This window comes from Phragmites australis, chromosome 6 (assembly GCF_958298935.1).
Source record: "Phragmites australis chromosome 6, lpPhrAust1.1, whole genome shotgun sequence".
Lineage (NCBI taxonomy): Eukaryota > Viridiplantae > Streptophyta > Magnoliopsida > Poales > Poaceae > Phragmites > Phragmites australis.
In genome coordinates this window covers 15,100,791-15,122,462 of record NC_084926.1, presented here as the reverse complement: position 1 = coordinate 15,122,462, position 21,672 = coordinate 15,100,791, and the positions used below count along the sequence as shown (strand labels likewise).

At 43.9% G+C, this 21,672-nt stretch overlaps 1 protein-coding gene across 3 annotated transcripts; it reads left to right on the top strand.

The window, feature by feature from the left end:
* Positions 1-4,816: 4,816 nt before the first annotated feature.
* On the top strand, positions 4,817-7,752 carry LOC133921869 (protein FLUORESCENT IN BLUE LIGHT, chloroplastic-like). 3 transcript variants are annotated; one of them, XM_062366932.1, is made up of 5 exons: positions 4,819-5,005; positions 5,099-5,253; positions 5,827-6,001; positions 6,116-6,433; positions 7,324-7,752. In XM_062366932.1, exons 1-5 carry the CDS (start codon positions 4,885-4,887, stop codon positions 7,530-7,532), a joined length of 978 nt encoding a protein of 325 aa, XP_062222916.1. In that variant the 5' UTR covers positions 4,819-4,884; the 3' UTR covers positions 7,533-7,752. The 3 variants fall into 3 exon arrangements, with proteins under 3 accessions (XP_062222915.1, XP_062222914.1, XP_062222916.1); XM_062366931.1 differs by having other exon boundaries at positions 4,817-5,253; positions 5,842-6,001; XM_062366930.1 differs by having other exon boundaries at positions 4,818-5,253.
* Positions 7,753-21,672: the final 13,920 nt, after the last annotated feature.

Sequence of the window (21,672 nt, the reverse complement as noted above, 5' to 3'; positions counted from 1 at the left end):
TGCTACTAAACTAACGTACAAGGTTGCCGAACAAGAAATTTTTGACAGTATCTCTATAAAAAAATAAGATATAACTGATCAAATACCACAAAAATAAATAAGAAAACATCACACTATCATTATCAAACAACCTAACCAAAAGAGGAACATACCTCCAATATACAACAATACCACGATGGGTACAAACACACAATAAAATTGACTAAAGGTGGCACAAACGACATTACAGCATAGCTAAACAAAAGACGGTGGTGAACATGCAAATGACGTGCTACTATCCATCCCAATGCTCGTCGGCTCAAGGCAAACCTAGGGGGAGAGAGATAAACAATGAGATAAAAATCTCAGTAAATAAACTGCTATAACAAACTATTTAAACTACAAGCTGATTAAACGTCACCTTAAACACATCTTGGTACCATTACCATTATGATCATTATTTTAACCTCAAATTAAAGACAACAACACCTGCTTAACATTCAAGAAGAGACATGAGTAATTATTTCATAGACTTAATGCTACAATTATCCCAAACTACTACAATGACAAACGTGGGTATTAGCATCATCAGAATTGTAAAGCGTATTGTAGGACCGAGAATGACAACTAGAGGAGGTGAAAATGTGTCTCACCAATTTCTTTCGAAACGGATGACCTTCTCCTATTTTGTCACCCAACACACCTCAAAACAAAGCGGAAGCAAAAACATGAGAAAGTAGTTGCTACGAAAAACTCCAAGCATGGCTCTCATGGGTGTAAATGAGTTCTAGGTTCCATTGAGACATATCACACAATTCATCACCACAAAAAAATAGCAACTTGAAGGAAGAAACATTTGCTCCAAAAAAAGATCACTGGAAGAAGAAGTTCTTCGAGATGACAATCTAGAGGCAAGAGAATTCAAGACCCATTTGTATACGTTTGTATATGAATTTTATGTCTCTAACAACAAGAAGAACAACTTCCCAAGGTGAAAAAATCTCACGAAAATCACAATCAAAAAGAAAAAACTAGCAACAAAGCAACAGAGGAGCCAACAGAAGGAAAATTCAAGGAGATGAACACAAGCATCAGAAGAGACATGCACTTCATTTCTTGCAAAGGTCAGCTCTCTTTTCGGCAGATTACAATATATTTTTCTCGCAAAAAGACTCTCACCTATTACAAAGGTTAAGCTCTCTCCCTCTACTTTCCTCTAAACCTAGCACTCAAAGCACAAATGGCTGGCTCAAGTGATGAGGACATGACTCCTTCAGATATGAGCAACACTGCTAATAATCCTCAAATCGTACAAGGGCTAATTACAAGAGCACGTGTGTGACAATTAAATCACCAGGTGAGTTCGTTCTTACTATTCATGCCTTCTTTGATGGATTACTACTAAATTTTTTGTGATATTTTATTACTTAGGAATATAGGAGATGCATCACAAGCTCACCTGGACGTAATCACTCGAGTGCCAAGTCCACTTAAACAACAAGTCGAGCTCAAGTCGGACTCCAAATTCGGCTCGGAATCTCAGGATAGCACATCAGTAAAACAGGCATAACTCTCGCATACGGAGTCTAATTGAGGTGATCTTGGACTTACTTGAAAGCTTATGACTAGCCCTTTCCAATGGATCTGAGCTCGACCAAATATTTTTTATAGTTTAGTTAGAGTAAAAGAAATAAGGTACTGCATCACCGTTTTAGACCTTGTCGGGTTACGTAATCGTGTTGGGGTCGAAGTGTAGGTTGTGTACGACTCTATCCATGGCTGCACAACCTTAAGTCAACTTCCTCACGCCTCTCCCTCCCTCTATATATACATAGTAGCCGTCGTAGTTTAGGTTTGAGTTTTGCTTAGATTATTCTATTTTAAACAGTTTTGTCATTTATCGGTTTATAGAACCCCCAAACTCGAGCACTTCATTGGTAATTAGCAATATTCAGATTGTATCTACCTGTTCTTACTTGTGTTCTCGATTTTCTTACAGGAAAAAACTTCTTGGTGAGATCAATTGTGTCTTGGCAAGGTCAACCGCGCTTTGGTACGGTTGATAATCATAGAGTGGTGGTATAGTAGTTACGAGGATTCTCGATCTATTCTGATTAGAATCTTTGAATCATCAACATCGAAGCTTCAACAAATCAACTTATCATATTACCTTTTAAAAGATCGGACACCCGTACCCATTCGAAGTCACGGTGACTTCACTCTGTGAGGTGTTAGATAGGCCATTGTAGCACATATGTACTGATTCAGTGAAAAGACCTGACATACCATCAACTTCACATGTACCTACTCAGAAGTCGTCGAAAACTAAGGTTCAGATTAAGAAGGAACTACTTGGTTTAAAAAGGAAGGCTCTTGCATTGAGACGGGAAGGGAAAAACAAGGAAGCTGAAGAGGAACTGGAGAAGGCGAAGATCTTGGAGCAACAACTGGCAGAAACCGTAGAATCAACTAACTTGACTACTAGCCAACAAGTCGTTAGTACTGCTGGACATCAGATTAGGGAAAATAAATCTGATGTTCCGCATGTCTATGGTGTTGATGCTAGTGTACTCCTATCTCTGTAAGAGCATTTTCAGTAGATTAATTAAATTACATCTTCTATATCTAAATTTAGATATCCATTTCAAAAGATCCTCTCTATATTTTTATACATTCCAGCAAATTAGCTAAATATCACTCTTTATATCTCATTTACCTATATTTTATTTGTGACGGCTATTTTTTTGCTACATCTAAATTTTTTGCAATGGCTATTTTTTGCAACGGCTAATTTTTTTGCAACAGCTAGTTTTCCCCTTTATATCCGTGCATCACACACTAAACACTAAACTTCCCCTATGTAACTTAGGGTTGTCAATATTTTTAGAAATTAGTACATTAGTTTAGATGAATATTCATGATTTTTCCTAGTTTTTGGGAATTAAATTTATGCTCTAAAAAATCAAGCAAAGTACCAAAGCAGTTAAATTTGGGGAATTTTTATTTAAAATCTGTAAGAGATTTTGAGTTGAATCTAGTTAAAATGGGTTCTTAGTTATTAATTCTATTAGCACAAAATCGGTGTGATATTAGGAACTCTATAAAGTCACCTTTTGAATTTATAAAAGAGGGGAAAAGAAGTGAAGTTTTGAAGCAAAATGCCTCAAGTTGCTGGAGAGGCCGGACACAATTCTTTACGGCGATGAGGCAGGATCCACCGAGATGCGAGAATGGGTCGAGTTGGTTGGAGGACAAAGCAGTGGTGGTGTGGTCGGGATGGCGAGCCGAGAAGGAGTGCTATCTTTGTCGAGCGAACAGGACAAGATGGCGTGCCAACAGTGATAACCAACCCAATAGAGATTCTGCTGGAGAAGTCATTTTTTACTTTTAGCCAACTATAGCGATAGCCAGTTAGGCCATCTCCAACAGCTATCTTAAATTTCCATCCTCAAAAATATTATTACAGCACCCCCTATCACTATTACAGTATTCTCTATTTATTCATCTCCAACAGCTACCCTATTTCTTACCTTCTACTACTCTTTTTCCTCCCTCCGGACCCACTGTCAGCCTCTGTTTACAGTACTGCTACAGTAACCTAACAGCGTTTTTCTCTCCGGACCCACTGGCAGCCTCTGTAAAAAGTATGCTACAGTACTGCTACAGTACTACAGGTTCTACATTGCTCCGTCAAATTCACAGCTCAATACTCTCCCTCCGCGATGTTGTAGCGACACTGTAGCGCTATGTATGGGATCAGTTGGTGATGCTATAGTAGACCGTAAAACACTGTACCACCCGAATCTGTAAATTTGGGGAGTCTGTTGGAGTTGGCCTTATTTACCTCGTTTGGTAGAGATGCTCTAAGCAATACAAAGAAGAGTGATGTTTTGTCGCTGGCGCATGTGAACCTGATAGACTGGTACATCAAGAACTTAATAAGTGTTCGAGATGTTAGTTTTAGCCGGTCTTTTGTGTCACATCTAGAACTTAGAAGCATAATGAGAGGCTTATGGTATCGATTGGATAGATTTTTTCTAATCAGAAGCTATCTAAGGGTTTGATTTTTGGCTCTTAGGTTTTTTATAGCTTTTGGTTGGCTTAGAAATCAGTTGTAGCTGAAATAAACTAGAAGGTGAGAGGAGTTTTTTTTTTGTTTTTGATGTGTTGAGAAGTTAAAAGTTTTTTTTAAAACTAATAACTAAAATTTATCGATCACGATCGCTTTCTCAGCTAGTCAAAAACTTTAAAACCACGTCATATCCAAATGTGGCCTATACCTTGCGAGCCATGAGCACACAACTTCAAAGCCCTTTTGTGTGTATATGTATGTGTGTACAAATAAAAGCTGGTGGACGAAGATTCTTTTCACGAATAGGTATATACAAACTTATAATATTCCAAAATAACTCCTTCACCCATGTAACAAACTGTACAACTTGGCGGTATGTGAGTCGATTTACTTGTCAATATGGTGTTGATCTTTATAGGCTCTGGATAGGGATTAAAATTTCTTCAAAATTTTAGAGAGAACGAAATATTTAATACTAGAATTTTTTTTTTCACTGATATATAGGACCCACAGAGCAGAGGACGAAAAATTGATCAAAATTTTGATAAAATTTTATGAATTTTGATCTTTCACCGATGAAAAAAATTATAAAACGAAATTGAAATTCCTAGCTCTGGTAATACTCTTATACAAACGATAAAAAAAATGCTCAAAAAAAAAAGATGGGCAACATTGAGGGCTGAACTGACCTTTGTATCCATGGGCTGAGGGAGACCGTGTGCGACCCGTCGCGATTCCACATCGCCACGCGCGCAGCACGTGACGCCCACCGTTACCCGACGCGACCGCTTCCCACCCCGCCGAGGCCGAGGCGCGAGGCGCCGCCACCGGCGATGCACGCGGCAGTCGCCTACCGCTGCGCGGCCGGCCACCGTTGCGCCGATGCGAGCCGTCCGTCGCCCTTGCGAGCGCGGGCGTCCTCCCTCTTCCCCGGCCGCGTCCGCCTTTTCTCTGGTAAACCCCGAGGCCCCAGGTTTTACTCTGTACCTGCTGATCGGCCACCATTGCGTCGATTGATTGCCCGTTGCGGTATCGATGCGGGAGTAGGCGAAACGGCGGCTGCGGCGACCCTCTGCGTAGGATTCCTGCCTCAGTCTCGTACCGACAGCGGCGGCGGAAGCGGTTTCGCGCAACTTGAGGCCCCGGATGGGGAGGCATCGCGGCTGCCGTGCGCTCTTCGGCGAATCATTCCTGGCCGCCAGGTGCGGTCGTTTACACTTTGGTCTTCAATAAAAAAGTCGGTTACGCTTTTGATTTCTGCTATGAGAGGCGAATTGATCGAACCAACTGCACGGTAGTTCCAATTTAGCGTTGGTATACAGTAGTGGACTGATGCCCAAAGGAGCACTGCGTTCGTGAAGGTGACAAACTGACAATGCAATTGAAAACCCTGTGGCTGTGGCACACGTATATTAGATAGAGGCTCCAGTTACAGGCTGTGACACTGCAATTAAAAACCATGGGCCTGCGTTTGCGTTTGTGATCAGTTTTGCTGGCACCAGCGTACTAGTTTGTAAACCACAATTAGGCGGAGTGCTTGCACAGTTGCATCTGAAGTTAACTGAATTTCTAACTACCATTGAGGAACTGAGTCTTGGTAGGTAGTCAATCTGGCGGACTAGCAGCACAATGGGCATATGCTTTGCGCTAAGGTTTTGTGCAGTGCATTTGCAAAAACTTAGAGTGAGCATTTGATTACTAGAGAGTGGAGATATTATTGTTCAGAATATATGCCTTTCATTGCAGCAACTGACTATGCTTCTCTCTGCTCGTAGAATTTGTCACTGCAGAAAATGGTACGTCTGGACCTTCTGAAAGCTTCTGTATTTTCAGCCATGTCAATACTCGCCCTGCCTCTTGATGCATCAGCAGAGACGTGCCAACCAGCAAATTCTTTTGCCAATATGCCCATTTTCATTGCTGTGGCACTAATAGGAGCAGCTGTTGGTGGTAAGACTTTCAGACCTACAACGCTTGCTAGCGTAGTTAATTTCTACATATAAAGTTGATGAAGAGGGACTTGTAGTGTGCTAATTTTCCTCCTCTGTGGTTTTACATTTGAAGGATTTCTAGCACGGCAAAGAAAGGAGGAATTGAAGCGGCTGAATAATCAACTTCGCCAGATTAACACAGCACTTAGAAGGCAGGCACAGATTGAGTCATTTGCTCCTGGCCTCACTTACGCGCCTGTTGGGAGAACAACAGAAACTGATGTTATTGTTGATCCAAGGAAGCAGCAATTGACCACAAACCTGAGAAATGGGAAGAATTGCCTGAGGAATCAAGATCTTGATAAGGCAGTACTGGAGTTCAGGACAGCTCTGGAGCTTGCCGAAAGCATCGGAGATCATTTTGAGGAGAAGAAAGCTGCACGAGGACTAGGTTCATTTCTTTCTAATAACAACTACTATATATGGTTTTTTTTTCTGATAACGACCATTATATTTTTTCGGTAACAACCATTATATGTTTTCTTCCTGATAAAATTGTTATAGATCTTATTGTTGTCACTATGGTAATAACAAGCGCAGAAAGTACCGCATAATCACCTTTGTGTCCTCACTTTGTTGCCAACCATTAGCTGAATGATGACTGGAAGAATTATAGAATTTCCAGAAAACAAGTGAAATGTATGATGCTGTACCACCTAGGTTGCATTTCTTCCATCCTTATATCTTAGTTGGTCCTGGTAGAGATGCATTGTTTATCCCTTTTTAAAATATTTCCTTTAGTTGTATCAGGCAAAGCTCTATTCAAATATTCTAGGTGAACATTTTTCAAGTAAAGATCTTAAAGTAATATGTCCTAGTTTTTCAGATAGATGGATATTCTGCATTTAACTGCATATTCAATCATCTGCATGTTTGCAGTATGCTTGTTCTATAACTTAGGACATTTGTGTGCCTGACAAATTTTGTAGCAACTTCTGTTGTAGCAGACTTTGATTGAACATAGTTAATGTTTTGCATTTAACTGGCTAAAATGGGCGTATGTTAATGTTTTGTATAAGACAAATTTGACTTTTCAAACTTCACGTCGACTTTTCTCTTTGCGAACATAGTTATGTAATTCTTCCGACTTGCATTGGTTTATAGCTGTTTTATGTGTTGTCCAGATACAGATTGTTTCAACCTTATCTATGATTCCAAAAAGAAATCGAGTTTTAAGCTTCAAGCACTTGCGTATGCAAACACAAACTTCATACTCTGTTTACTATGAAGTGACTCTGTGGCCTGATAATCTTCTCAACTCGCTGTTCTTCTTTTGGTTAGGTGCGTCGCTACAGCGGATGGGAAAATACAGAGAAGCAATGAGACACTACTCTAAAGTCCTGGAGCTGTCCAAGGAGACAGGCGAGGACTCTGGCTGCACCGAGGCTTATGGCGCCATAGCCGACTGCTACGCCGAGCTCGGCGATCTGGAGCGGGCAGCGAAGGTTTATGACAAGTACATATCGAGGCTGCAGCCTGGCGGCGATTAAGCACTGGCTCCCTCCAGATGAGACGTTGAGTTCCTTTCTGTTGGTTTGATTTTGCTCAGTGGAAGGCGCCAAATTTCTTGGTCTTTTCAACTTTGTTGGAGCGCTTGAATCGCTCTGGGAACGCTTTAAGTCATGTACATTGCATAGTTGATGTACTGTTCATCTACCTCGCAGATGAAGATCATCATATCCCTTGCGTGTCCTGACGCATCTTGATTCATGCTCGGTCGTAACTACCATGGCTGAATAGCCAGTCAATGCACTACCAACCGTTTTATTGATGAATCGATCACTACTATTCTGTACTGTCTGGTTGTTTAACATATCTCTTCCTCTCCTCTCTTCATTTAAACGCTAGGAAGCGCACGCGAGTCTTCACCCTGGACTGGAGCGCTCTCTGACACCAGCTGATCAAGACACAATAGAACTGAACGCTGTGTCTGAAGAAGGGAAGGAAGCTTACACGTGACAGTGCGTAAGAACCGGTGATGCCTAAGATGTGGGTGAATTTCAACAAGTAAACCTAAATCAACTAAATCATTTTTTATTTAAAAGTTTAAAGCTATTGGCTCAATTTTTATATAGTGTTTCCACTTTACCGTTACAAAGTTTTTCACCTAAAACCAATCATACAAGCTACACATGACAATTTTAGAAAAAGTAAATATGGAATAGTAAGTGCAATAAGGAAATGTGGAATGTATAGAGTAGAGAGAATACAAACCCGGCATGACGGCTTTTACCTGTGGTATCGGTGAGTGATCACTCACTCATAGTTCATGTTGAAGCCCCTCGCAAGAGCCAAGCTTCATGGTCGGCAACACAAGGACTCAATTAGAGCTCACCATGCCGGTGGGTCTCCTACTAGGTCTCACCCCAGATGCTCACTACTATCTTTACAAAGGTAGTGTTTTGCCGCTCCAGCACGGTGTACTCCAACCGCTCACAAAGCTTGCAGCCACCCCATAATCTACTTAGAGGGTCTCACAAGACAACGACGCTACCGAGCTGTCTAGGTGCCGGCAAGCACCAAGGCTAACAAATATGGATCACTTACTTGATTCAATTATAGGCTAATCACCTAGCTATATGCACACTAGATCTAAACTAGAACTAATTAAGTTCTTAATCTTGCGCTAATTACATTGATATTTAATATCTTTACTTTGGTGGCACGAGCTCTCAAATGTATGTAGCAACACCCCTTGAGCTCCAACAACCTCAAATGGTTGGGCAAAGCGGGTATATACAAGACCAACCCCAAAAACTAGTAGTTGAGGAGAAAGTATTTGTTATGCTGTAAAACAGGATCACCAAACAATCCGGTGGCTTCTAATCCCAACGACTCAAAAAGTAGCACCAGACGATCAGGTGAGGTCGCCGGTCAATCAATTAGGTCACCGGACAGTCTAGTGGCCTTAATCTCCAAGAAAAATGGCTCTCAAGACATTGGTCACTAGGCAATACCATTGGACAATCCAGTGGGATCACTGAACTGCTTGTTGAAAACTGTCGTCCGTATTTTGGCATAACTTTTCGCTTCGGACTCTGATTTTATTGATGTTGAACTATGCGGAAAGCTTGTGAAGAGATCTACATATTTCCACTGAAATCCTAAGCTCAAAACCATTTGATAAAATACAAATCCATGGGATAAATCCAATTCAATCATCTCTTTGTCCCAGTTTCGCTTCTTTTTGTCCCAGCTTCAGTTCTCGATATCTTGGTCTTCCTCTTGGTCTATTGGGACTAGATAAACATAGTGTGCATCATCAATAGACAATTAGCCTAAAGACTAGATCTGGCTACTAAACTCAAACTACACAAGTGATGTTCTTAATATTATGATAACTTGTCTAAGCAATAGGTCCTTATATCTTCATGAAGCTCTTCTTTAACCTTGATTGTTGAATCCTTTGTGGTGTTTGAAACCCTAAGTTCATCTTCTTCATCTATAAGACTAAACTTTTATATACTAACAGAACTTATTAGTTCCATTAATCATGTTAATATTAATCACCAAAACATACTAATCCGACACTACTGTCATTGATTTTTTACAGTGTCAATGTGCCACTCGGCTACACGAACTGACACACCACTGAAGCGAACTGAATGGCAGCCAGCCAAGGCTTGCAGCTAGCATTATTGAAACGGGTGATCGATGACAGATAGGCTCAAACTTTAGAGGCACCCAGGAGTCCGCAGAGGAGTCCACGCGTGTCACTTGCCCCAGCTGCACACACTACTCGATCAGCTCATCTCGTGCTCAGCAACTTTAGAGAACTCAATTCGGAGATGACCAGGCCACCCGATGAAGCTAGCGGCGGCGTGCTGGCGCGTCCGTGGTGCACCTAGGCCTGCTAGTGGGCCGAAATCCAACCCAAACCTAACCCAATCAATACAATACATCTCAGCCAACCCAATCCCATCCAACCTAAATAACATCTCTCCCTCTCAAAAAAAAATTAGCATATCTGACAACCCAATCTAAACCAACCCACCAAGTTTTTCTACCTATTTCAATCCAACCCAATTCACTGAGATGGGTTCAACCCAATCACTAACACACTTTCCACCCAATCACTTCAACCCTACGCCGATTGATCAGTCCCTAATTCCCAATGTTGTTCATCATGCCATGATTTCGATCAAGGCAAGGACACCTCAACCCCGTGTCGATCGATCCTCTGACCCGCACAGGAGAGAAATCATAGAAGATTTTAACAAAGAGAATGAACAAAGAGTCAAAGACTACCAAAATTACAAGCCCTCCAACAAATCAAAAGAACTAATCATGAAAAACACAAAAAAAAACAAAAAGGAAATAGCATCTAGAAAACCTGTAGAACTAATTAATCGGAAGAAAATTCTCTAAAAAAACTAAAATGGTGAGAGCCGCTAGTTCTACTAGCAACATCGGGAACCGCTCGTTGCACAAATTACAGGAAAGCAGAAAAATCAATCAAGTGATGCATGTGTGAAGTAAACGAATAGGATTTTTTTACAGCATAGCCTACCCCGATCAAGAAATTGCAAGCTAGAACCACGGCTGACGATGGAGGAAGGTGATCCGCTGGACACAATGGAAGGGCATGCCTCCATTGAAGCTCCCTAAGTGGCGCCATGGCAGTAGGGGCGGAGAGTAGGGGGCGCCTAGGGCTTGGCCCCCTAACAAATAGAGAGACATCTTTATTAACCTATTAATTACATGTTTTAATACTCATTAATTAACATGGCCATCATAATCTAATTGGGTAGGAGGAGGCTTAATTATATTCTCCCTTCCAGTCATACTAATCTTTAGAAAGGTATGGAACTATTCTTTAGTTGTGATGGTGAATTGAAGATGTCATGAAAAATCTATTCTCTTTTTTTTTCAATTTCAATATGTTTGATGGCATTTAGTTGTTGACTTGTTTAGCCATAATGAAGAGGCTAAGGATGATCGATAGCTTTTATAAGTCAGTTGTTTTAAGTTAAGGTTGTTGGGGGTGACCCCTGATAATAATCCAGGGTATACTAGACGATGTGCGTGTTGATTCACGTTTTCTATACACGTGTATCCACTTGGACTCAAGAATACCGAGGTTTATCTAGATTCAGGCCTCTCGTGACATAATAGCCCTACGTCATGTGTATTGTCTTATAAAATAGGTGAACTTGTTACAGAATGTCCTCTCCTTTTAACAAACACGATCTCGACCCCTATATACCAGGAGAAAACATGCACAAACAACTGGACCGTGCCAAACCCTACGAAAGACCTGCCCATGATGGAGCCAACTACCCCTAGCACATCATGATGTTGGATAGGTATGCCTGCCCTGTTCTAGTCGTCCTGCGCGTCCCATACCATCATCGAACGTTGTCACACTCACTCGTCAAACCATACCGCGGTATTACATACTACGAGACGGTTCACTACAATTCCGCACCGCCCCACGACCATGCCACACCGAAAGTAGGTGCTTGGGGAAGGGAAAAGTACTCGAGTAGGCAGCATTAAATGAGACTTAACCGGGTAGGCAGGTACATGTTCTGCGACCAGCGAGGGCTGGTCGCAGGACCTCGCTACACGACCAAGGCTGGTCATGCAAGCATCGCCCTGGGCACGCGGTATGGCCGTGGTCTTGACAATACCTGCTACACGCTAACACTTCACAGAGCGGGACCCACAACATGGGGCACCCCCTTACCTATTACACCGACAGTAGTCCCCAAGCTCTCCCATGGATATGATGGACTGAGTGGTTCTCTGTGGGGGTCCGTGGTTGTTGCACGCCATGTGGTTGTGGATGGGTCCGATCCCAACACCTAGGCCCCAGGTGACTGTAAATTTGGAGTGGTCATCAATGAAGCCCACAGTAATAACCCACTCAGAAAATCGTATCCCGAGGGAGGTTAAACGTTCGGAGAGGGAGAAAATCGTGGGAGAGAGAGAGAGAGAAAAGACGTGTGAGAGAGAAATATTAATTGCTGTCAGGCCTGAGGGAATTTTGGTTCCCCACGCGCGTCCTTTCGAATTTCATGCAAACATGACCCCACGACAGTCGAGACACAGTGGCGGCCCTTTAAACTGGTGCACCCATAGCTCCCCACAAATCTTTTCACCATCATCCACCACCCCTAAGCCTTTCTGTGCTCAGAGCTCTTCGTCTCCCCCGCCATCTCTATCTTTGTCCTTGCCCTCGCAGCATCCTCCATCGCAATCCGATGGCGCGCACCGGTAGCAATTCTGCCTTTCCCAGATCCAAGTGCGACACGATGAGGCTGAAGGCGTTGCATAAGGCCGGCCTGCTCACCCGCCACCTTTCCACAAGGTACAACGGCGGGGAGAGCATGTTCGCCCCCGCCCCCCCCCCCCCCTCCGCCAAGGGGAGATTGTACTATTCATCTTATTCTTCTTTGCGGGCCTCGTGTCGCCCTTCTCCGAGTTATTCACCATTGTCATCTCTTTCTATAACATCTGTCACCTCCATCCCTAACTCCATTCTTATGCTAAGCATTTTTGCTCACATGTGTGAGAACTTTGTTGGGGTCGAGTCGTGCCTCGACCTCTTCCGATTCTTCTAAATAGCCCAGTCGGTGACAGGATCAGCCACCGGGAGTTGTGGGTTCTGCCTCCGTGATCTTCCATGGACTCCTACATCGATGTGGGCCTCAAGTCGTCGTAGTTGAGCTGGAGGGAGGATTGGTTCTACCTTGCAAATGACGATTCCCTGGACAACCTCCGAGTGCTGAGCGCGTCAGCGCAGGTCACAGAGAATTGGGGGAATTCACCCACAACCACCCTCAAGCTACTGACCCTAGTCAAACGGGTTGGTCAGCTTCAAAAAGCTGGGCTGATAGGGTTGGATGTCACCCGCGACTACATCAAGCGCCGGTTGTGTCCCCTACGAAGGCAAGCACACCCAGTGTTCATGTAGTCCAGGCCGAACGACGAGACCCGGTCAAGCTTCACAGGTTACCGTGCCATCAAATCCCCAGTACCGCCCTGTCTTCCAGAAACTGTGTGACCTCTCACACCCCTTTTGTTATTCAGATCTTACTGATGATGCCATCAACTCGCGGGTTCGAATCCTGATGCCAGGCTCCCCGAGGAAAGACGATCCTTCAGTCTGTGCCCTTCCGCTATGTGATCTCACCCCTCTAGAGAGAGCACAGCTCAGGAGGTTAAGTTCGGCATTTTCACAATTCCCGCCCTCGAGCCTTCTTATGACCTGGATTTTCATAGTTGACACCACTTGCAGGGTCTTCCTGAAGTCCACATACTACGCCAGTCATCGACGAGGTCTTGGGAGCCTCCGACCAAGCTGCTCCATGAAGTGGAGTTCATCGTGATCGAGGAGAAGAAGGCGAAATGCGTGCTTCAGCGGGAGAGCGTCGCCCTTCAACAGGAGAAGACTGCATTTCAAGCGGAGAGGGTTGTGCTCGCTGCTCAACATTCCAAGCTAATGGAGGACGAGCAGACAACCCATGACATTCTTCGGACTGCCTTTATGGTGATGCGGGGGTCGCTGAGAAGCATCAAGCTAGAAGCCAACGAGCCGAGGGAGGAGTCCGCGTAGGGCTGGGCCTACTCCATCAACGTCCTGACGGAGAAGTTCGCCCAAATCCCAGGCACCATGGCAGTGAAGACGACAGATGATGTGGCAAAGGCAGCCAAGACCGTGACAGGGTATGTTCTTCGGTGCTACCATTGTCGCGACCCTGGCAGTAACCTTGAGATTGTCCGGGAGGGGGTTCATAACCGCCAGCCCTGAAGTTGAGGTAAAGCTAGAGGCGGAGTGCCAAGGGCCACTGGAGTTCATAGAGTCCCTCTTCTGGGTGGAGACCAAGGAAGAGTAAACACTAGCTTGTATCTTAAGTTTGTATGATACCTGATCGAACTTCTGCATTTCTTTGATAGGCTTGTGTCAATGTTGTGGTTGTAGAGTCCCCGACCACCACCATAGATGATGTCAATGACTACCGCAGTCAGGAGGTGGTGGTCGAGTGCGAGCTTGGGTTTGTGGTTGAGCGAGAGATTCTTCAGAGCGATCTTCGAGGTGCGTCAGTCTTGCCACAGACTAAGCCACATGTATTCTTAGGCTAGTTGAGTAATACCCAACCAGCTGACCTTTGCGTGCTCTGTGGCTTGTTTTTGACCAGCTTCTCAGTAGGAACTACTCACGGTGCAAAGGGACTTGGAGCGAATGTCGAGAGAGAAAGACCAGCGGCGGGCGTATTTCTACGAATTCCTTAGCTGGGGTGTTCACCCCCTTTGACTCGATGCTTCGGGTTGCCGGAGTTCATGTTCTCCCAACCCCTGGGGATACCGTGACCGGACATATCAAATGATTTCTGGTGGCCTCTTAGGAGGCGGGTGACCTTGAGCAGAGACTTCATGAGACTGTCAGCGACCTCCTCTTTGAGGTTGGAGTCTCTGGCGCCTGCCTTTCTCTTATATGCGTCAGCGGTCACCTCCCCGACTTCAACCTTGCTTTGGTAGTCTCTACCGGCTTTGGCGGTGTTCAGCAGAGCTCAACGACCACGCAAATGCATTCATGTACGCAGATCATTCCCTTCTTTAGGCCGTCTGGTTCAACTCACTAAGGGGCATCTTTAGATCTTAGGGACACTGAACTAAGATCATTATAACCAGCCCCCGGGCACTATTCGAGTAGTCTTTCTATACTCGAGGACTTGTTTTTATAAGTTTTTCGTGCTCATGATGTGAGCAAGCTCAGTTGGTTGTTACTTCCAAAGGGAATCCCGGCTTCCCTTACTGCTCGCTAGCTAGGTTCATGGTGTCTAGGACAACCCTTAGCCCGACAAGCCCTTCGGTGGCGACCAGCGCTCAACCCGAGTTTGGAATTGTGGCCTCTTGGTTGGTATCCAACAGCCGCCCATACCCCTGAAACTAAGCATGCGACAATTTTTATTCCTCCCCCAAATGATCCAGCACTCACCACACGAGCGATCAGTCAACAAAAAGTGATAGCATAAAAAGGAAACCTAAAACTCTCTAGCTCCAGACTGCCTGGTCGGCAGGAACGCTGCCGACTAGACGGTCTAGCTCATGAATTGGAAAAACTTACAAGTCGACTGGAGACCGTTCTTGTCTGGGAGATCCTGCAAAATAGAGAATTTTGCCTTCGAATCGGAAAAACTTATGGGTTATGCTCCACGCTCGTTCGGAAGATCTTGCAAACAGAAAAAAAATGGCTCGCTTTCGAGCAACCTTACACATAGAACTTGCGCAACTGGGCTATGTTCTACGAGTTGTGCAATTCACGATCGTCCTCCATGGCTAACTTGACCGCACCAAGTCGGGTAACATCGACCACTTTGTAGGACCCCTCCCACTTGGGGAAGAGGTTGTTTCGGCCTATCTTATTCTGGACCTGCCTAAGGACGAGGTCGCCTACGACCAATGTTTGCCCCTTCACCTTATAGTTGTGTTAGCGCCTGAGGCTCTGTTGGTATCGGGCTTCTCAAATTAGAGCGCGGTCTAAACTCTTCGATCAGGTTTATGTCATCCTCGCATCACGCCACCTGGTCATCATCCGAGTAGTTGGTCACTTAGGGAGACTGTAGGGCGATCTCAGAGGGGAGCATTGCCTCAGCGCTGAAGACAAGGAAGAAAGAAGTTTGGCTGTAGCCCTGCTGGGGGTCGTTCGTAGCGACCAGAGTATCGTGGGGACCTCATCCACGTAGCGTCTTGAATAACTCTTAAGTCGATCAAAGACCTGGGTTTTGAGCCCTTGCAGTATCATCTCATTTGCCCTTTTGACCTGTCTATTGCTTTGAGGGTGTGCAACCAACGCGTAGCAAACTTTGATCCCGATCTCTTCGCAATAGTCTCTGAAAGCGTTACTGATGAATTGAGTCCCTTTGTTCGTAATTATGAGGTTTGGACTGTTAAACCACACTACCAACCCTCTTATGAACTTTATCACTATTGCAGCGGTGATTTTCGTGACAAGCTCAGCTTCGATCCACTTAGTGAACTTGTCGACTGCCACAAACATAAATTCAAAACCACCAGGGGTCTTAGGGAACGGTCCCACGATATCGAGCCCCAAACAGCGAAAGGCCAAGAGAATGGTATGGTTTGCAGTGTTTGGACTGGTAGGTTGGCCTGCCCTACACATGCAAAGGCACTAATAAATTGGTTCTAAACCTAATTTATCCACTCCATAAGCACGGACACTAGCTATACTCGTCCAAACCTTCTCTCTAATGCCTCAAGAACACGATGCTACTTCGTCATTCCTCAATTGCAGCCCACAAATCCATCCAAAAATCAACTAAGACGTGCATTGCTACCATGGAGACCCTAGTGGCTTACCCAAGGTCCTCTACCCAAGTTGGTGACCGCCGATTGGGGAAGAATCAACGGGAAAGCTCAGAGAAGAGAGATGCCAAGCTTCTGAAATCGCAGTGAAGAACAAGTGATGAAAATGGATTGAACTCCTCCAAATCTTCATGCATGCGAACAAGAATTAGATGGACGGGAAGCTAATGAGCTGGGGAACACCATGGTGTGACATGCATACCTCAAATCTTGTTCTTGAGGACAGATTCTTGAGGAGAAAGTTAGAGAGTTTGAGAGAGGGAAGGGAGCAACAGCTCTGCTGCTTGTGTTGGTCGGTTTGGAGTGAAAGAGAGAATGAGTGTGAGTGAGTGAGGTCAGGGTGGGGGTGGGGCTGGTGGTGCCCAAGAGAGGGAGGGGTGAGGTGTGGGGCTGGTAGTGGGTCCTATTTGCAAGAGAGATAAGTATTTCAGTAGAAATTCTATTCCTTCTCTCCTATTTCCATTAGTCCAAACGGAAAGATTTAAGCTCCAAGAATTCTAGGAATTTTTGTGATGCGATTACAAAATGAGATGAAACCTTATTAATTGGATTCATCTACAACGCATAAGCGAAACTTAACTAAAAGAGAACTCCACGGTCGGATATTTTCAAAACCCCAAGAAAAATTAATTTGTCGCTAGAATTAACAAGCACTCAACAAAAATCATAATTAAACATGATGCTTATGATGCATGATTATTCTTAAGGACATGTTTAAGGATTTGGGACATGACATCGGATGTCTTGATCGTAGTAGCTCCGGAAGGATTTAATATTCGGCTGATCGTATCAGCACTTGAGTCCTTTCTTGGTAGAAATACTGAATGAGACAAAAATGAACTTGATGCCCCTGGGCGATACCAGGAAGGGACCCCAGAATATCCAAACCCTGAATTGCGAAAGGCCACGACAAGGGGATCGTCTGTAGAGGTCAAGGAGGCTGATGGACACATCTGCTGTGAAACTAGCACTTGACAAATCTTTTTACCATCTCGCTTGCATCATGGAGAACCATAGGCCAGTAGAAACCTTGTCTGAAAGTCTTTTCGACCAGCGTTCGGAAGGAAGCATGAGCTTCGCACACCCCTCCATGGATTTCCTCGAGTAGTTCGCTACACTACTTCCAAGAGATGCACCTCATTAGCACTTTGTGGGTGCTCTGCGATAGAGGACGCGGTCGACTAGGCTATACATCCTGGACCCACGGGAAATCTGCTCGGATAGTGCATCATCCTTGGGAACAACTTGATCCTGAAGAAACTTGCGCTTAGATCCATCCACATATCTTCATATTCGAGCAGAGCTACGAGTTCCCCCGCGACTCCTTGTGGGGAATCGATTCCCAGCGAGCACCCGAGTTTGTTATAGGTCTCGTAGACCACCACTCCTTCAGCCGTGTCATCTTGCAATGTCACAGACAGCTTCGAGTCTTTCTATAAAGATCCTGGATGTCCTGGAGATTGTGAGGTGGATAGTCAGGCAATACTATCAGCGAGGCAATTGTCTTTTTCAAGTCCGATGATTTTCTTTTCTAGCTTCTTCACCTCCGCAAAGTAAGCTGCCATGGTCTTATATGAGGTTTAATACTCCTTGCCAACTCGCTTAACCACCAGCTATGAATCTCAATTCATGAAGGTGCGGTGGATGCCGAGTGCAGGAGCTACTCGAGACTGGTGAGTAAGCCTTTGTATTCGGCCATGTTGTTCATAACCCAGAAGTCAATCTACAAAACATATAGCAGACATTCTACGCTCGGGGAGACGAGGGTTGCCCTAGCCCCCGAGCTTTTGAGCATTAGCAATACATCAAAGTACAATTCCATACCTTGGGTGCTTAGCCGTGGAAGTTCTGGGGTTGGTTACTCGAAGAGTCACCATCGAGTCTGAGTTGAGGGCATCGTACATTCTGCTCCCTTTCCTTGATGAAAAAGGGGCTCTTCGGCATCGGCTGCGATTCCTTACCAGTGAAGTCAAATCCACCCGATCGATCATCGGATCCTTGTCAGGCGAGAGGTCAAATTTGTCGTAGAACCCCTCGTCCGAGTTGCCAGTTCTTGGTGTAGACTTGGGTGGAGTCAGCGACATGTTTCGTGGTGAAGATTCGATGTCTTTGGTCATAAGCCCTATGAATGGCGTCAGCTGTCGATGATTTGTGAACCGTCAATCTTACAAATATGTGAATAAAATAGAGGATACTCCCTGTAGCCAAATCCTACGCCAGAACACAACGATTTATACAAGTCTAGGCCTCCTGAAAGATAATAGCCCTACATCATGTGGTCATGTATTGATCTCTGAGATAGATTACAAGGGGGGTCTTGACTAGACTAGATAGATCTAAACTAATTTGAGGGCTCCTTGCGTGTAGTCTCGGTAAGATGTTGATGTAAATCATATGGATAAAAGGCTCGAGAGCTTGAGGCTTCTGTATGCTTGGACAATGAGGCTTGTGCCTTGTTGGTTGAACTTGTCCTTCATAGGGTTCTCTGGTTCCGTATATATATAGGGGTTGTCATATAGCATCCGGACTCCTCTTCGAGTAGGATTCTATTATCCTTTAACTTAGAGATAAAATTCCTTGTTTAAAGGATATCTTAGAACCCGCAGTTAGTTTTCATACGTCCAAGGACTCCTTTCCCAGATACAATTGTATACTCCGAGAACCTAGGAAACCCTAGGGATTCGTATACGTATAGAATATTTATATATGGTAGTTTTATATTATTCATCGTCAGATATGATGTGCATGATCTCTCAATCAACGGAGTAATCCATAAGCCATGTGTTTGAGTTTCTTTTATTCATGCTTCAAATTTGTGAACGAGTGCTCTATTTGTTGGCATTTCCCTTTCTAAGCCTATGACTAAAACTTTTTGATAATAAATGATTTGGTGCATGCTTTATGCAGACCGAAATAAAAATATTCCTTGGTCTATAAAAGATCTATGAGCTTGCGATAAAAACACAGCCGGATGCACGCATGCTACTCGCGGAAAAATTGGGACACTCCAAATACGTGAGACATACCAATATTCATAGTTTTAGCTGCAAAACCGTCCTTATTTTCTACAAACAGACGCTTTTCACTGTCTGGAACCTATTTGTTTAATTGGTTGGGTGGACGGACCGAAATAAAAATATTCCTTGGTCTATAAAAGATCTATGAGCTTGCGATAAAAACACAGCCGGATGCACGCATGCTACTCGCGGAAAAATTGGGACACTCCAAATACGTGAGACATACCAATATTCATAGTTTTAGCTGCAAAACCGTCCTTATTTTTCACAGACAGACGCTTTTCCCCCAACAGAATTTGAATCATAATACCCACCTTCTACACAAACATGTGAGCCCACTGTACGAGAGTTAGGCATACGATACGAGGCTAGCATGTGTACTGTTGCGCGTGTGTGCGTCTTTCTTGTAATTCGGAACAGAGAAAAATATAATCTTCCCTCCCCAAGACAACTACTAAATCATGTTCATTTGGTGGTGAAAATGGGAAAGAGAATTTCTATGTGTCTAGAGTGTGTTTTTCAAATATCTCTGATTTTAAGTGTGCCACACAACAAACGTGACACGTTTTGGGGTGCCTCGGACAACGCTCTGTCTTTTCCTTCACACCGTATAAACAATTACAAACATTGACACTGAGCCATTGATTGATCGATTGATTTAATCTTCAGAAGATATGAATCCTTTATAAGTCACTGGTTTTGTAAGTTTGTTTCTCATATATATCTCATTTTCTCAATAGACAACCGTAAGCTGGTATATTGCCCATAAGACTTTATGAATCAGAAACATTGTTACATCAAGCGGATCCAATCATCGATTGCACAGTGATTTGACGTGCAACCATCCATTGCATGGGACTCGGGCTCGACCGGATCGTTTACGTTTTATATACTAGCTGGCCTCTGCTTGCTCTTGAGCCTGGTTCTTGTAAACTGTGGTCACGCTGACACGGGCAAACTTGATCAAGGGCTATCCATAGCAAAGGGAAATGCACAATTCGAAACTTAAGTTCATCTGAACCTATGTTAGATTTGCGCACTTGTACACTTCAATTTTAATTATATATGTACGTCGGGCATGCATGCACATCTGCGAACACTTATGGAAGATGTGCTCGTATGTTCACTGTGCAAATTAATAAAATATATATAAGCCCTGCATTATGTATTATGTTTGTATTTAAAAAAATGCATATATGAAAATATTTACATAATCGTTTTTTACATGATCGATGTATATTAACATATTGTTGAGAATTTTATTAAATTGTAAAAAGTGCAGAAACCAAACTCAGGTTTAGACGTTGAACTTAAGTTTAGAAAAATAGCGTAAGAATCATCCAATGAGACAGTAAAATTTAACAACACAACACGACCCTCATGTTCCCGTGTCCCCGCACTAATTTCTCTAGAAGACATTCTAGAGAAGTTTTTTTAGCATGAGGAGAGATTTTATTAGCACAAAGTCGGGTTGCAATCATCGCTCGCAAGTTGCACGGCAATGACGAAGTATGTTTTAACCATACTGCATGTAGACATCATCTCTTTACACGTACGCGCTTTGCGCAAGAAAGTTAGCAAGCCCATTCTGATTTCTAGAAGTTGAGAGTCTCGAAGAATCGGGTGTTTATCTCTGTAGTTCATTTTACTTTATTCTCTAGTAGAGTTGGTATTCTTCGTGCCTTACAGCAAGCCAGATGACTGATCAGCGCAGTGGGTAAAAATGTTTCAAAAACCTAGTAAATTAGTTACACCGCCATTTCCACGCTCAGTAGGGTATGTACCGCACGCTCTCGCTTCTGCACGCTTCTTCATTCTTCGACAAACTCAGCAGATGATATCTTATTCCAGATCAGGGAGCTCGCTCGATCGCTCAATCAATTTTGAGATATATTATCTATCTTATCCATGCAGCATGTCTGCCTGCGTGTCAAATATCTCACCAGAGCCCATTATTTTTTTAAAAATTGCTATATATTAATGCATGCAAAGATGAGTCAAACTTGGCATGCATAATGCATTCATGTTTTCACCGAGCTAGTAGCAATTAAGATTTCGACGGGGCAGATCATGCAGCAGCAGGTTGCGCTACTTGCAAGCACGAAGCGGGAGGTGTTAATGCCATCCATCTCCCAACTGCTAACGATTCATTGATCATGTACGTGGATGATAGGACGACCCTGGCCTACAGTTGCTTGCCGACGATCTATCTCACTCGGTCGAAGCCTCCACCGATCGGCACCTTCCCCTCTTTGCTTTCTCTCTATAAATACGCTTTGTT